Below are 15,771 nucleotides of genomic sequence, written 5' to 3'. Positions count from 1 at the left end.
CCTTCATGGTTACAGTGCCTTCTGTTTGAACTGTAATAGCCCTGAGAGCATCTCGTGGGATCTATACATTGGTTCACATAGATGTCATCAGTGAGTGGAACAATAGGATAGCAAGTGTGATCACAATTTACAACATTTATTTACCCCTGGGCAGGGCATTTCCATACGTTGAGATAGTCATCTTAATCCAAGAACTGTCCTCCCCACTCTGGGACGTTTAATGCAGACTACCCTCCATCAGGGAGAGCTACATCATCAGGCGAACCATCTTTCATTGCTTTGAGGAGCGATGATTTACAGCTTTTAAAATTTTTGAAAAATAATGGTTACACACAGTTGTATTAACTGATTTATTACACAAAAACCATTAAGGAATAAATATATTGGGCAGTGAGTGTAAGAATTCAAAGATCCTTAAAAAGGAAGCAAATTGAGTAACACAGCTGTGTGCAACAATGATTTTTCAAGTCTTTCACTGTCTTGACCAAATGGAAAGAGTGTTGGCTATTTTAAGTATTTTCACTCACTGTTAAGGAATTATCTTTTGTGGAAAGGCATTTACAACAAATAAAGTGTTCATTCAAAAGAAACAATCAGTAAGAATATTATTTAAAGTAGATAACAGTACATCTTGTGGAAATCTTTTTAAGCAACTTTGAATTATTACACAGACCTCCCAGTACATTTAGTTCTTAATGATTTTTGTTGCTGATGATGAAAATGACCTTTGGAGTAATTGTTTTTTACACAGTCCAATAAAGAGACACAAAAATAATTTTCATGTAGACTTTGCCTCCTTGTCTAGGGTTCAGAATGGAAGTCTGGTGGGAAGATATTCAACAAGCTTCTGTCTAACATAAAAAAAAACTTGAGAATCCTTATCATTTCAAAAGAAAATCAAGGACATATCTCATTAACCTGCTCTTTCTGTAATTTATCTGAATATCTAAATTCACAGATTTAAAAAGTTCTGTTAGGGCCAGTAGCAATGTTTGCTATAAAGCAACATACAAGCAGTAGCATACTGTAAATAGGACTCAGTAATTACAGATTTGGGAAAATATTTACTTTGAAAAATAGCATTGTAAAAAAAGCATTTATTAAGCTACTAATAGCAGCTAAACTAAATAGTAAAACTGAGTATGTAGTAGCTTTTTTCAAAGTAGCAACTTTCTTACTAATTTGCTCCATTAAATTCAGGTAGTATGTGTGAATAGCATTAAGCAGTTTATTGATACATTATTGTTAATATAGTACAAGGCTTAACTTTGTATGCTTTCTATACCTTCTTTAACATACAACTTGACACATCACATTCCTGAAGATTCTTCTTCTTGATAGGATCTACAGAATGCAATGAATGAATGAATGAATAAATGACTTAACTCAGGAACATCCAGCAGTCTGAGTAGCACAGTCGATAGAGCATTTGCCCAGGAAAGGCAAAGACTCTGAAGACATGTGTTGGTTCAACAGACAGTTTTAATCTGCCAGGAAGTTTCAGCATCCGTGCCAATTACTAAATTGCCACATTCACAAGACGAACAAAGATCACACATATTCATAGCATATTAACTGTCAACATATATCACCTCGACCATAGCAAGAATATATTTGTTGACTGCCAATATGTTAGCACCTAAAAATAGTAAATAGTCAGTTGTTCTCTGCCACTAATCCAGGATGAGAATTCTATTGCATAACAGACCTAAATGTGTAAGTCATGGGTACTTTCTGAAAAAATGAATCTAGAAATACATAAAATGTGAATATGTAGTCAAATGGTATTCATTTAAAACAGGCAAAGAATTTAGTCGCACTTGACAAGCAAGATTAGATTTTAATATTTGCATAGGGTTTATGATAGAACATATACAAGTGTAAGATAGTTTATTTTCTCTTCTAATTCATCATTGTTCAGACTTGACATTGTTTTAAATGCAAATTTTGGAGTATGAAGCTCTATTTGCAACAGCAGCAAACAAAACACATTCACTTATGGCCAATGACTGATTTAGAATACAAAACATATGGCACACAAAAATTGAGCAAACTTGATAAAAATATTCCAAAATAGATGATATTGCTAACATAACTGGTAACAACACAATATTATTGTAATAACATGAAAATATTAACTATGATTAGTAAACACAAATATTATTTCAACAATAATTAAAGCTCATCCCCTGTGTAGATTAAAAAAATCTCAACACGTACTGTACATTTAAAAGCCATTCAGAAAAATTTCTTTTCAGCTACGATTGTAAATTATTTTTAACACTCTTAAGTCTTTCTCAGCTAAGACAGTTGTAAATGAAATATGAAATTTTGAAGTTAGAACTATATCTAGACATGTAATGAACAAGCTGCCCAGTAAAAAAGTTTTGCCAATACTGCACACTCTGCATTATCCTTCATGTAATTTAATAAGGTAACTGGACACATTGATGAATTATGGAAATGGCAAAATATGCACATTTTTGAGTAAAATGTTTTGTAACTACTAGTAGATACCACGATTTTTTTTTCCTACTAGTTTACAAGAAAGCATAACTTGAAAGGTTTACAAACTTGATCTATTTTTTAAAATTTAGAGGTTGACCATTTGATATTCAAAACATATATTTCACAATACATCTTGCTGTTGTGACAATACCCACAAAAATTAAGAAGTTTTATAGCAAATTGGGATATAATCATTAACAAATGATGAAATTTCTCATGTGAGAGGTTTGTTGGTAGCTGTAGCAGTTCTTTTTTGGCCCGTGTTTTCAGTTTCTGCTAATAGTTCATTGTGCAATCTTTATGTTTCAGTTTTAAATCTTTTTGCCTCTTTATTTTAGATTTAGTCCATCTATGTTTTCAAAACACAACAACCTTGAAAAATATATGCACTGTTAAGTTGTTCTGTACTGAATGTTTTCATTTACTGACAAAAATGAAAACACTTTCTTGTCAGTCACCAATATGGCAGAAATAACTGGGACTAGGTTCTAAAGCTGAAGATCTATTTTCGTCAGCAGCTCCTGCTTTAGTGCCTGTAGGAGATGTATAAAAATCAACACAAACTGCACTGGAAATGGAATAATGTGGAAGCAGAGACCACGCACTGTAACCGCTATGGTAGTCATGGGAGAACACTCGTAGAGGTAGTTGCTAATATGAAATGTAAAAGAGAGTAACTACCCTGTTTCTGCAATCTCTTTATTGGGTGCAGACTCCATCTTGAGATGCTGATGGTTACCCATATTTTCTTATTATCCTCATTCTGCATTAAAACTGTTTGGATGAAAATACCTCTGTCCAACTTTTAAAATCTTTCAAAAAAAAAAAACATGAAAAACTAGTTAAATGAGTATGAAAGTATACAAGTCAAAGCTAATGAATAGTTATCCAGGAACAAAATTGCTGAAGGTAAGACATTCAGCAGATTCCATTTTCTTTCATAAAACATTTGATGAATTAATGGGTCTAGCAGTATTTATTTATTTACATGGTAATTGTATTTTAATGTCACTAATATTTAAAGCCATCCTCCTCTCACAATAATTCAATGTTGTTTATCTGGTAGGTAAACAACATATTGTTTAACATATAACATGAATACAATATGCAACAAAAATATGTATATATAGTAAAGAATTTGTATCATACAAAATATAGTTTATGAAAATATTCACTGAGATTGATTATATCTATTTGTAAAATATATATTACACTGACTCAAAATTACTTTCTTCTCATACTAACTTTCACTCAAAGACTTCCTAGCTTGTGTGGCATATGCGAACAGCCACAGCAAAGTATCTAGACAAGCATTACTAACATCAGTTTTCTTGTGATGCCTGTCTAAATACACCTTCAACAGAAATAAGAACATGACTAGCTCAATATATAATTATTTGTACTCTAATGGAATATTATTTGTACATTGCAAGATAGCATTTTTCAGTAACAGTTTTTCCAAGATGCTTCTGTTTAAAGCACATAGAAGTATTTATAATTCCACCTAAATGTGAAATACAATTCATTTAACTTGTAAGGTTAGTTTTTTAATATCTTCTACAGTATCATTAGACAGAGTAGACAGAGTGCTGTGTGGCATCAGTAATGACTAAATAAACCAGTCACAAATGATGATGAAAGCATACACATAATCTAAGCCATAAAACTATGTTCAGAGATACATCATTTATTAAATTACTACTCAAGAAAATATTGCACATATGTTTAAAAATCTGGAACCTCCTCCAGATAACACCCCATAAAAGCATCATCATATCGTGAAAATGATCTGGTCTTTGAATATTGCAGCCAAACATCATTATTTAGAACCTATCACACATCTAGTGATAACTTTGTCATTAACTGCATTTACAACTTTTTTTCCAGCTCAAATTTATGCTCCACCATTCCGTTCACATATTTACAAGTAATTAAAAATATAACTGAAAATGCCTCACACTATTAGAGAACAACAATATTCAAGGCTTTTTGATTTGATAAAATTGCTTCTTACTTACACCTGTAACATCCATCCTGGGATGGCAAACAAGCAAATATTACGATAAAGACATGTTTTGTCACAGATGGGCAATTCAAAATTACACAAGTTTGCTCATTTCCAATTATGTCTACTGAATTGACTGATTATTGTTAACTTAAAATTAAATTAAAATTCTTGGTCAAGGTCTTGTCAATTATTTATGTAAATAGCTGTTGTGTTGCACTCCCAAGTGTAATTAACCATTTAAAGAAAAGATCAGTCTCAATGCATATGCTACTTTCAATGTAAAATCAAATAAACATATGACAAAGTGGAAGGCAACATAATCACAAATAAAATTTATATATAGTAGTAAGCAAGGATGAAACTTTTAATGTAGTATGTCATATTACTAGTTCCAACCATTAGCGAGTTATGAAATTGACACCTTCTGTTGCAAGCTAATAATTGATCCGTAAAGTAACTACAATGTGATACAGAGCTGACCCTCCCTTGTCAAAGGAGGCTATATGAATTCTCTGTAAACAAAACCGGTTACATAATACAATGCTGGACACACAGCTGCAAGGCAACAAGTCAGATGACAGTCATAACAGCTCTGATATTACTGCATGCCCCTCCACTAACAAGTAAAGCAGCTGTTCCTTATCTAATATGGCTTTCAACAGTGATCAAAGACAACAGCAAAATACATTGTGATCCTTCACTGAAACTTTGATCTTGCTATTTTATTATAACATATTGTAAATCATTATTTTTTCCAGATTTCTCATCTTTTGAATAATTTATCATTTTTAATGCTACTATGTCATATGAACAATAATAGTGTCACACATGTCTTGTAATATTCCCTCTGTCTTAAGGAAAAAAAAACCCTTGGTAACTACCATAAAAATCAGTCCATTCAGTTTCTGAAATTTGCTTGCTGCCATACATAACAACTGACGCAAGTTAGCTCTCATTTGTGCCACACACATTAGTAATATTAATTTCATCCAATAAACAGTAATCTTCGTAGAAGCATCTAACTCAACAGCTGAATGTGCCAAATTTTTTGGAGTTAGTGTACTGACATGAGATGGCCAACCAAGTATATACCTCAACAATTAATGTCCTCAGTTCTCCAACATTTACATTCTAATTATTGCAATCATTGTTCTCATGTACAAATTTGATGTCAGTATGATCTTTCTGTGGTAACAGTACTACCACAGAAGCAAGCAACAAAGATGAAATAATTATCAACAAAAACTGGATTTCACGATAGCCTGAAGAACTAAAGACTGTGGCTCAACATCTGTTTAAGCTGTTTAACAACTGTTGGCACAGACTCAAAATAAATTCTTAAACACAAAACTTTGATAGCTTCTTAGGATTCCAAGTTTACTTCCAAATGACTGCAATCCCTGGATCCTGATCAAGTTCTTCTTCCAGCTGCAGGGTGCTAATGCCTAGAGAACAACAGATCTCATCTTCACAAGAGACACCAGTGAATACCATTGGAATGTGCTGAGGTCGTTCCTCTTGCCGCTGTTGATATGGCTGGTATTGCTGGGATCGAGTCTGTGATAAACTGGAGGCAGAACTTGAACATTCTGATGCCAAAATGTGCACTGGAAACTGGAACATGAAACAATTGCATCAGTTAGGAATTGCAGAAATATTGCATTACAACCATATAATGATAGATTATTAGTCAGTGAATGAAAGAAATGCTTGAAAAAGGTATGGAATCTTGTGGATTCAAGCAAACATTCTGAAGCTCAGTGACATTTTTAACTTCCAGTTTTCAAACTTTTTACTTATCTTCTCAGTTAATCAGTCTGCCATTGTGAAAATTTGGGAAAGGTGTTTTATTGTCAGACTGTTCTCAATTTTTTCCTCTGTTCTCTCTAGCTCTTGCATTTCCTCTGAAGTTTCTTCTTTTTTGAGTGTTGTCGGTCACTTTATTTCATACAATTCTGTACTGCTGACTTGAAGTTATGGATTTCCCAAAACGCACAACTGTTAAACCACTCTAGACTCCATCTCTACTCCTGCTTCCTTGCAGAAAATGTTTTCTTCCAGTCATCAATAGTCATTTATGCACAGATACCAAGTATCCATTGGTAAAGTTTGTCTTCTGTATAATTGTACGTGTAAATAGTGAGGCCCCAAATAATGGGAAAGAAATCTGCACTTCCAGCTTCACACACTATGAAGCTGTAGCCCCTTCAGGTCACAAGTACGCAGCAGGGATAGCAAATTTATTTCATGTCTCTATTCTTATAGTACAGATAATGAGGATCTTTCTAACAATAAGCATATTACAATGTGTAATAAAACTCAAAATTGCAACCAAGTTACAGCAGGTACTAGCGAGATTTGCCAAAGTATGCATGCAATTATTATTTGGCATATTAAAGTAACAGGGAGATTAGAAAGGAGACTGAGGGTATTTGTCACAACATACAGTGTGTTGGTGTGGAGCATGAAGAAAGGAAATAATTTTTAAAAATCCATTCTTGTAAATAAGAAAAAATGGTACATTAGTAACCAAATTAAGGAACCTACAAAAGAAAATATATGTGACAAATTTTGGGCACTGGCACATGGAGAAGCATGATAATAGAATTTACACCTTATATTGTTTGTTTTATACACTACCATGCATCATACAATATTCAATTTTGATAGCTGTCCATACCTACATAGCAAAAAAGTTTTAATAAATGTTTAGGCCTGCCTACCAAAATTAAACTTTGGATAGAACAAGCAGTAATGGAGAAAGTTCACACTATGATGGAGGAGGAAATTGTTGACTCAACAACGATATGTCTTTCCATGCCTGCAGTACACCACCTGATTGAAAGAACACCGACACCCTTATGTAACGTGGAATTGACCATTAGACATCACAAGAGGCACACCTGCCAGTGTAAAAGGAGATGGGGAGCAGTATGTTGTCAGCAGAGAAACAGTAACAGCAGAATGTATCGGTCATGAGAGCTCAGCGACTTTGAACATGGACTGGACATCGCCTGAATAACAAATATATAAGGGACATTTCAGCCATTTCAACCATTCTGCCCACATCAACTTTTGGTGATATGACTGAACTGGAAATGCAAATCACAGCTAAACCAAGACCAGGCAAATCTCATGTACTGATAAGCAGGGACTGTCAAGCACTGCATTGGGTAGTTGTAAAAAATCACATGAAATTAGTAAAATAAATCACTGGTGAGGTCTGAACTGGTACCAGCAGTCAGCTTGGACAATGAAATGGAAATGAGCATTTGGCGTCATTGGCCGGTACACCCCTTACAGGGCAGATCTGGCTGCCTTGGTGCAGGTCTTATTACATTCGACACCACATTGGGCGACCTGCACACCAGATGGGGATGAAATGATGATGAAGACAACACAACACCCAGTCCCTGAGCAGAGAAAATCCCCGACCCAGCCGGGAATCGAATCCAGGCCCCTTAGGACGGCAGTCCGTCATGCTGACCATTCGGCTAGCGGGGCAGAGTAGCTATCTCAATGACTGTGTGTTAGAAAGCTAAAAAGAAAAGGATACAACAGTCAAATAGCTCATAAGCCACACATTTCTGTAGTCAATGCTAAGTGACACTTGAGGTGATCAATTTTTCCACCGACCTCAGTGTTCAACATCATCACCATCTCTGATTTTGGATCCTGAGGAAGAATGGGCTGCCATTTCTCCACAAACATACAGACACCTCACTGAAAGTGTTCCCTGCAGCATCCAAGCGATGATAGACACACCGCGTATCAACGTCGGCTAATATGTGTCTGGATACTTTTGATCAGATAGTGTACACATACTAGCTTAGCTATAAGCAATTTTCCAGAAGGGAAAATTCTGCTGCTCCCAAGTGCTAATCCTGTTCCACTGAACAAAAATTTAGAGTCTGTGCAAAATTTGTACTTAACCACACTGTTGCTAGGCAATCCTAAAACATCTTGAAATTTAAAAACAGTGCGTGCCGTAAGTGATAATCTCTCCCCCAATCTTCACTATTTCCTGTTTCATTCCAAGAGAAAATTATGGGAACATATCAAAATCATCACAATATTCATTAAAACAAAATTCTGAACCTTACCTTAAAAAAATATTTTACTAAAAGTCCTTAGAAATGTTAAAAATTTATGAAAATATGTTTTTGTTAATAATGCAAGCGACTTCTATAAGAGATAATAAAGCACACAACTTCTACAAGAGAAATAAGATTTTATTAACAACTTCTTTTCTGTTAAATCATAATGGGAATCCTTTGAAAGCTGCCATGTCTAGACCAGAAATTGAACTATCAGCGAGTTGAAACAGCTCCTCAGGACTAAACTAAAATTGTGATGATGGCAATGGAGGTCATGGTTAAACAACTTCTCTAGATTTATACAGCCTCTGTTTAGTGAACTCTGTTACTAGTTGGCACTCATAACCAAGTGCCTGAATTTTGCAGGTTATACCCCATTTATTTAGAGTTTAGTAAATATCTTTGGTTTGCTCTTCTACTTTGTTGTTAACCACCCCACGCATAGGATATGCTTTGTTGGAGCTCCACATTTTACTATTTTGAGTGATTCAGTGTTATTCTTAGGTTAACATGGGGAGTTTGTCCAATAAGGATTACTATGCATAGTGCAGTATCTTGCCAGTACACAGCCAGCTACCACGGAGTTACCAGTACACAGTGTGTGTACTTGAGTGGTGTGGTGGGCTCTGCCATTCATTTTTCCACACCAAAACAACTATCCATTGTTGATATCTATTGGGAGTTAACCTCTGTCTATGTGGAAGGCCATTCGAATGGTTTGACACTGGCATGTACAATTCGTGGAATGGCACAAAGATGTGCATTATGAACAGTGCACACGGAGGCCCACTACAACAACATGTGATGATGACATTATTGCAATTGGCAATGCTGTGGAGGAAGATCATCACATTACCATTGACACCATCCTAATGTAGCTACCTTCCCAGGCTGCAACTGGATGTTCATGGAACACAAAGATCCTAACAGACCATAATCGCTATCGCAAAATCTGTGCAAGATGTGTGCCACATCTGTTGAGTGATGTCCAGAAGCAGCAATCGATAGATTCAGCCAGAATGCATCAGAGAGAGGGAGATCTGCTCTTCAAATGGGCTGTCACTGGGGATGAGACATAGGTCCATCACTCAACCTCTGAGAGAAAATGTCAGGGCATGGTGTGGAAGAAACCTGGAAAAAGCTTAAAAAAAGTCATGCATTCAGTGGGAAAAATTATGACAACCATCTTTTGGAACAGTCAGGGGATTTTCTTCATTCACTACCTGCCTCACAACACCACAATTAAAGGAGAGAGGTACTATAACGCCTTGAGAAATCTGTGAGCTGCCATCAAAAGAAAATGTTTTGGACTTTTGTCTCCTAAAGTTCTCTTCCTTTGTGAGAATACTGTGCCTCATAAAGCTCAAATGACCCAAGCAGAGTTCAAAAGATTCAACTGGAAAGTGTCCCCATGTCCTCCATATTCACCAGGTCTTGTCCCAAGTGATTTTCAAATGTTCCCCATTCTCAAAGGGCATCTTCAGCACAAATGATGAAGTCACATCACAGGTGAACAGCTGGTTACAAGCACAAGACTAAAGTTTTGTCACATTACCAGTAATTCTTGAAACAACATGGCAACTGTATAGAAAAGTAACACAATCACTGTAAGCATCAATAAAATTATGAAGGTGAATCAAATACAAATGTAATTTTTGTTACTGGGCGGCAACAGTTGGTAGGACCGGACCCACACTTCTAGTTTTGTTGGGTGGAGCTGCTGGGAGTGGGAAGAGCCAGCTGTCACATACTTCCCACAGCATTGTCAGTAACACTCACGATGTCAGAGCAGCAGGCGCACCTCTACACTGTGCAACTCATAATTATAACATTTCTTGATCGTGAAGGTGTTCAAGCAATGAAAATTTTCCAGAGATTGGCTGCATTGCTTGGTTATCAAACACAGCCAAGGACGTGTGTGTTTGCCTAGCATAAAGAGTTCAAGGAAGGATGAGACTGTATAGTAAATCAGCAATATGATCACCATCATTGAGCCAGCATTACAGACAAAAACATTTGTGCAGTTTGAGGCATTCTTGAAGGTAATCGACAAGCAATAGCATCGTAAATTACAGAATGGTCAGAATAAGTTATGGGAGCTGTCAAGCCATCATCACAAATGACCAACAGTTCTGTAATAGCGTTCCATATGCGTTGTTTGCCTAAATCACAAACTGAGAATTTTCAAAGTTTGTCAGTCTTACAGCAAGGTTTGCAAAAGAAGATGATGCATTTTTTAGTTGGATCATCAGCTGCAATGAAACATGGGGCAACAGTACACTCCCAGTTTCTTTTGTCCAGGCATTACATACATTACTTACATTCATCTGGTGAGAACTGCCCATTTTAAAAGCCAGTAATTGAGATTTGTTGACATTCACCTTGAAGCACTGATCTTTGAAGTACTTGATTAATTCTGTTATCCCACTAATAGCAAAAGATTCTAGCTCCTTATGTTCTCTACAATGGAATAAGATTGAGGTATCACCTGCTCAGCTTGTAATATGGGAGTTAATGGGTTTTGCAATTTGTTGACATAACAGATGTCCCTCCAAAGGGACATCAGGCTCTTTTTCTCTGGTTTTTCGGCAGATATTTGTGATTAAATTTTTGCATTGTATAGCTGGAGTTGCCCAGACAAATGCTGCTCGTACATCTTTCCTCTAATCCGTGTTGACACAAAGCATCAGTTTCTTTTCTGTTATAAACAATATTATTTTTAAAGTGGAATTTTATGTGCGGGTTTGATAGAGCTGTCTAAAATTAGTTTATTGCAATACTTTTTTTTTATGAAAATGTAATAACAGGGACACTAAAATATGAAGAATAACCAGTAATCCAGCAACAACAGCATCACCCAGGCCTGCACTGACTGCTACATCTATGCAACAGCACCTCTCAATCATTCCTGGACTACTGGTTATTCTTCATGTTTCACTATTCCTGTCATATATCTTGATAAAATGAATATTGCACTGAACTAATTTGGGATGACTCTATGGAATGAGCATATAAATTCTGCTTTAAAAAGAATTTTGTTTTAAAAGAGAACAAACCAACACTTTCTGTTGACAACTGGCTTCACATGACACACATGATGAACAGTATTTGTTTGTGCTGACTCCAGCTACCTGACAACTCTTACCAGGGACACACTGTATATCAGGAAGAGAAAGGGACCACAGACTTAGCCCTTATGTACACTTTGTATTACTGTTTCACTGGTGGATTGAAAGATTATAATTTTTTCATCAAATTTGTGTGTCAGTTTAATGCTCTGCATGTGATTCAACACGTATGCTGCTATAAGATGTCTGATGGATCCCTGACATGGTGTGACTTGTTTTTTTTTTTTTTACAAGTGACGACCTGTTGTTTAATGCATCTAATGTTCTTGTCATGTCTGAAAATATATCTGCAGTCTGTGTTCTGTGATCCAACAGACAGTAGACTTCATGGAAGAACTGCTGTAGTTGTGCTTAGCCCTTTTCTAAATACATACTGAGGATCTATAAGGAGTTTGAGTTTTGTAAAAAAAGGCACTAAGTTGAGACAGGATTATAGTTTCCAATATCTAACTAAAGGTGGGAATTAGTGATATTGATTCTATAGCTTGAGATATCTTCCTTAGTTCACTTTTTATAAATGGTTTCACAACATTCACTTTTAGATCAGCTGCTATTAATCATGTAGGTAAAAAGTTTTGAGATTCCATTATAAGCACATCTTGGTAATTGCAATGAATATATCACACAGAACAGGTACGAGAAAGTCCTACACGTTGATTTGCAAAAGTAATCCAACAAAGGCTTATCTTTTCCTTGCATTTTCAGGCAAAAAGGCAAGCTCAGAGTATCTGTGCAACTCCTTGGTCATCATCTGCAGACTCATGGCTATTTTGAGGAATATATGTGGAGGCTTAGTGCATTAATCAATTTGAACTTAAGTACCTCCTTTGTTTCAATTTTATTTACAGTGATAAATTTGTAACCACCATTTCTAGAAACAATTTATTTATTTCCTTTTTTTTAATTTATTTTTTTTTGGGGGGGAGGGGGGGGGAGGGAGGGGGGACGTTGGAGCAGTTGACTGTAGGAATGTTGCCACAAGTGTTGCCCATCAATGTGTGAGTATTTTATGTCAGCATTTTAGGAATTAGGAAAATACTTTAATATTTTTTCTGTGATGCAGCATAACTGTCTCACATGATATCAGTAATCCACTGATCCTTTTTATAACACTTACTTGCAACAGATCATAACTCACTAGTATTTCATTCTGCCCAATTTTTTGTCATGCTATCTATTAAAAACATTAAACAGTATATACAGTGACATGAGACATTACACATAAAGTGGAAAAAGAATCTCACTTTTGACCAACTTAAAACATTGCAAGTATATCTTTCAGCCCCCCCCCCCCCTCCCCCCATGAACCATGGACCATGCCGCTTGTGGAGAGGCTTGTGTGCCTCAGTGATACAGATAGCCGTACCGTAGGTGCAACCACAACGGAGGGGTATCTGCTGAGAGGCCAGACAAACATGTGGTTCCTGAAGAGGGGCAGCAGAATTTTCAGTAGTTGCAAGGGCAACAGTCTGGATGATTGACTGTTGACTGATCTGGCCTTATAGAACTAACCAAAACGGCCTTGCTGTGTCGATACTGCGAACGGCGGAAATCAAGGGGAAACGACGGCCGTAATTTTGCCCGAGGGCATGCAGCTTTACTTCATGGTTAAATGATGATGGCGTCCTCTTGGGTAAAATACTCCGGAGGTAAAATAGTCCCCCATTCAGATCTCCGGGCGGGGACTAGTCAGGAGGACGTCGTTATCAGGAGAAAGAAAAATGGCGTTCTACGGATCGGAGTGTGGAATGTCAGATTCCTTAATTGGGCAGGAAGGTTAGAAAATTTACAAAGGGAAATGAATAGGTTAAAGTTAGATATAGTGGGAATTAGTGAAGTTCGGTGGCACGAGGAACAAGACTTCTGGTCAGGTTAACACAGGGTTATAAATACAAAATCAAATAGGGGTAATGCAGGAGCAGGTTTAATAATGAATAGGAAAACAGGAATGTGGGTAAGCTACTACAAACAACATAGTGAACACCTTATTGTTGTCAAGATAGATACGAAGCCAACGCCTACTACAGTAGAACAAGTTTATACGTCAACTAGCTCTGCAGATGACGAAGAGATTGATGAAATGTATGATGAGATAAAAGAAATTATTCAGATAGTGAACGGAGACAAAAATTTAATAGTCATGGGTGACTGGAACTCTATAGTAGGAAAGAAAGAGAAGGAAACATAGTAGGTGAATATGGAATGGGAGTAAGGAATGAAAGAGGAAGCCGCCTGGTAGAATTTTGCACAGAGCATAACTTAGTCATATCTAACACTTGGTTCAAGAATCATAAAAGAAGGTTGTATACATGAAAGAAGCCTGGAGATACTGGAAGGTCTCAGATAGATTATGTAATGGTAAGCCAGAGATTCAGGAACCAGGTTTTAAATTGTAAAACATTTCTAGGGGGAGATGTGGACTCTGAGAACAATCTATTGGTTATGAACTGCAGATTAAAACTGAAGAAACTGCAGAAAGGTGGGCATTTGAGGAGATGAGACCTGGATAAACTGAAAGAATTAGAGATTGTAGACAGTTTCACGGAGAGCATTAGGGAACAATTGACAAGAATGGGGGAAAGAAATACAGTAGAAGAAGAATGGGTAGCTTTGAGAGGTGAAATAGTGAACGGAGCAGAGTATAAAGTACGTAAAAAGACAAGGGCTAATAGAAATCCTTGGGTAACAGAAGAGATATTGAATTTAATTGATGAAAGGAGAAAATACAAATATGCAGTAAATGAAGCAGGCAAAAAGGAATACAAACGTCTCAAAAATGAGATCGACAGGAAGTGCAAAATGGCTAAGCAGGGATGACTAGAGCAAAAATGTAAGGATGTAGAGGCTTATCTCACTAGGAGTAAGATATATACTGCCTACAGGTAAATTAAAGAGACCTTTGGAGAATAGAGAACCACTTGCATGACTATCAAGAGCTCAGATGGAAACCCAGTTCTAAGCAAAGAAGGGAAAGCAGAAAGGTGGAAGGAATATATAGAGGGTCTATACAAGGGCGATGTTCTTGAGAACAGTATTATGGAAATGGAAGAGAATGTAGATGAAGATGAAATAGGAGATATGATACTGTGTGAAGAATTTGACAGAGCACTGAAGGACCTAAGTTGAAACAAGGACCTGGGAGCAGACAACATTCCATTAGAACTACTGACAGCCTTGGGAGAGCCAGGCCAAACAACACTCTACCGTCTAGTGAGCAAGACGTATGAAACAGGTGAAATACCCTCAGACTTCAAGAAGAATATAATAATTCCAATCCCAAAGAAAGCTGGTGTTGACAGATGTGAAAATCACCGAGCTATCAGTTTAATAAGACACGGCTGCAATTACTAACGCAAATTCGTTACAGACGAATGGAAAAACTGGTAGAAGCCGACCTAGGGGAAGATCAGTTTGGATTCTGTAGATATGTTGGAACACGTGAGGCAATACTGACCCTACGACTTCTCTTAGAAAATAGATTAAGGAAAGGCAAACCTACGTTTCTAGCATTTGTAGACTTCGAGAAAGCTTTTGACAATGTTGACTGGAATACTCTCTTTCAAATTCTGAAGGTGGCAGGGGTAAAATACAGGGAGTGAAAGGCTATTTACAATTTGTACAGAAACCAGATGGCAGTTATAAGAGTCGAGGGACATGAAAGGGAAGCAGTGATTGGGAAAGGAGTGAGACAGGGCTGTAGCCTATTCCTGATGTTATTCAATCTGTATATTGAGCAAGAAGTAAAGGAAACAAAAGAAAAATTTGGAGTAGGAATTAAAATCCATGGAGAAGAAATAAAAACTTTGAGGTTCACCGATGACATTGTAATTCTGTCAGAGACAGCAAAGAACCTGGAAGAGCAGCTGAATGGAATGGACAGTGTCTTGAAAGGGGGATATAAGATGAACATCAACAATAGCAAAACGAGAATAATGGAATGTAGTCTAATTAAATCGGTGATGCTGCAGAAATTAGATTAGGAAATGAGATGCTTAAAGTAGTAAATGAGTTCTGCTATTTGGGGAGCAAA

The 15,771-nt window shown here is 36.7% G+C and overlaps 1 protein-coding gene across 1 annotated transcript in view; it reads right to left on the bottom strand.

The window, feature by feature from the left end:
• Window positions 1-1,165: 1,165 nt before the first annotated feature.
• Window positions 1,166-15,771, bottom strand: part of LOC126250027 (GATOR complex protein NPRL2-like) — an 86,839-nt gene continuing 72,233 nt past the window's right edge. Inside the window, exon 9 of the mRNA XM_049951524.1 lies at window positions 1,166-6,130. Coding sequence (XP_049807481.1) covers window positions 5,894-6,130 — 237 coding nt within the window. The 3' untranslated portion in view covers window positions 1,166-5,893. The remainder of the gene's footprint in view (window positions 6,131-15,771) is intronic.

Source organism: Schistocerca nitens, chromosome 1, assembly GCF_023898315.1.
Source record: "Schistocerca nitens isolate TAMUIC-IGC-003100 chromosome 1, iqSchNite1.1, whole genome shotgun sequence".
Classification (NCBI taxonomy): domain Eukaryota; kingdom Metazoa; phylum Arthropoda; class Insecta; order Orthoptera; family Acrididae; genus Schistocerca; species Schistocerca nitens.
This window is presented reverse-complemented; position numbering and strand designations above follow the sequence as displayed.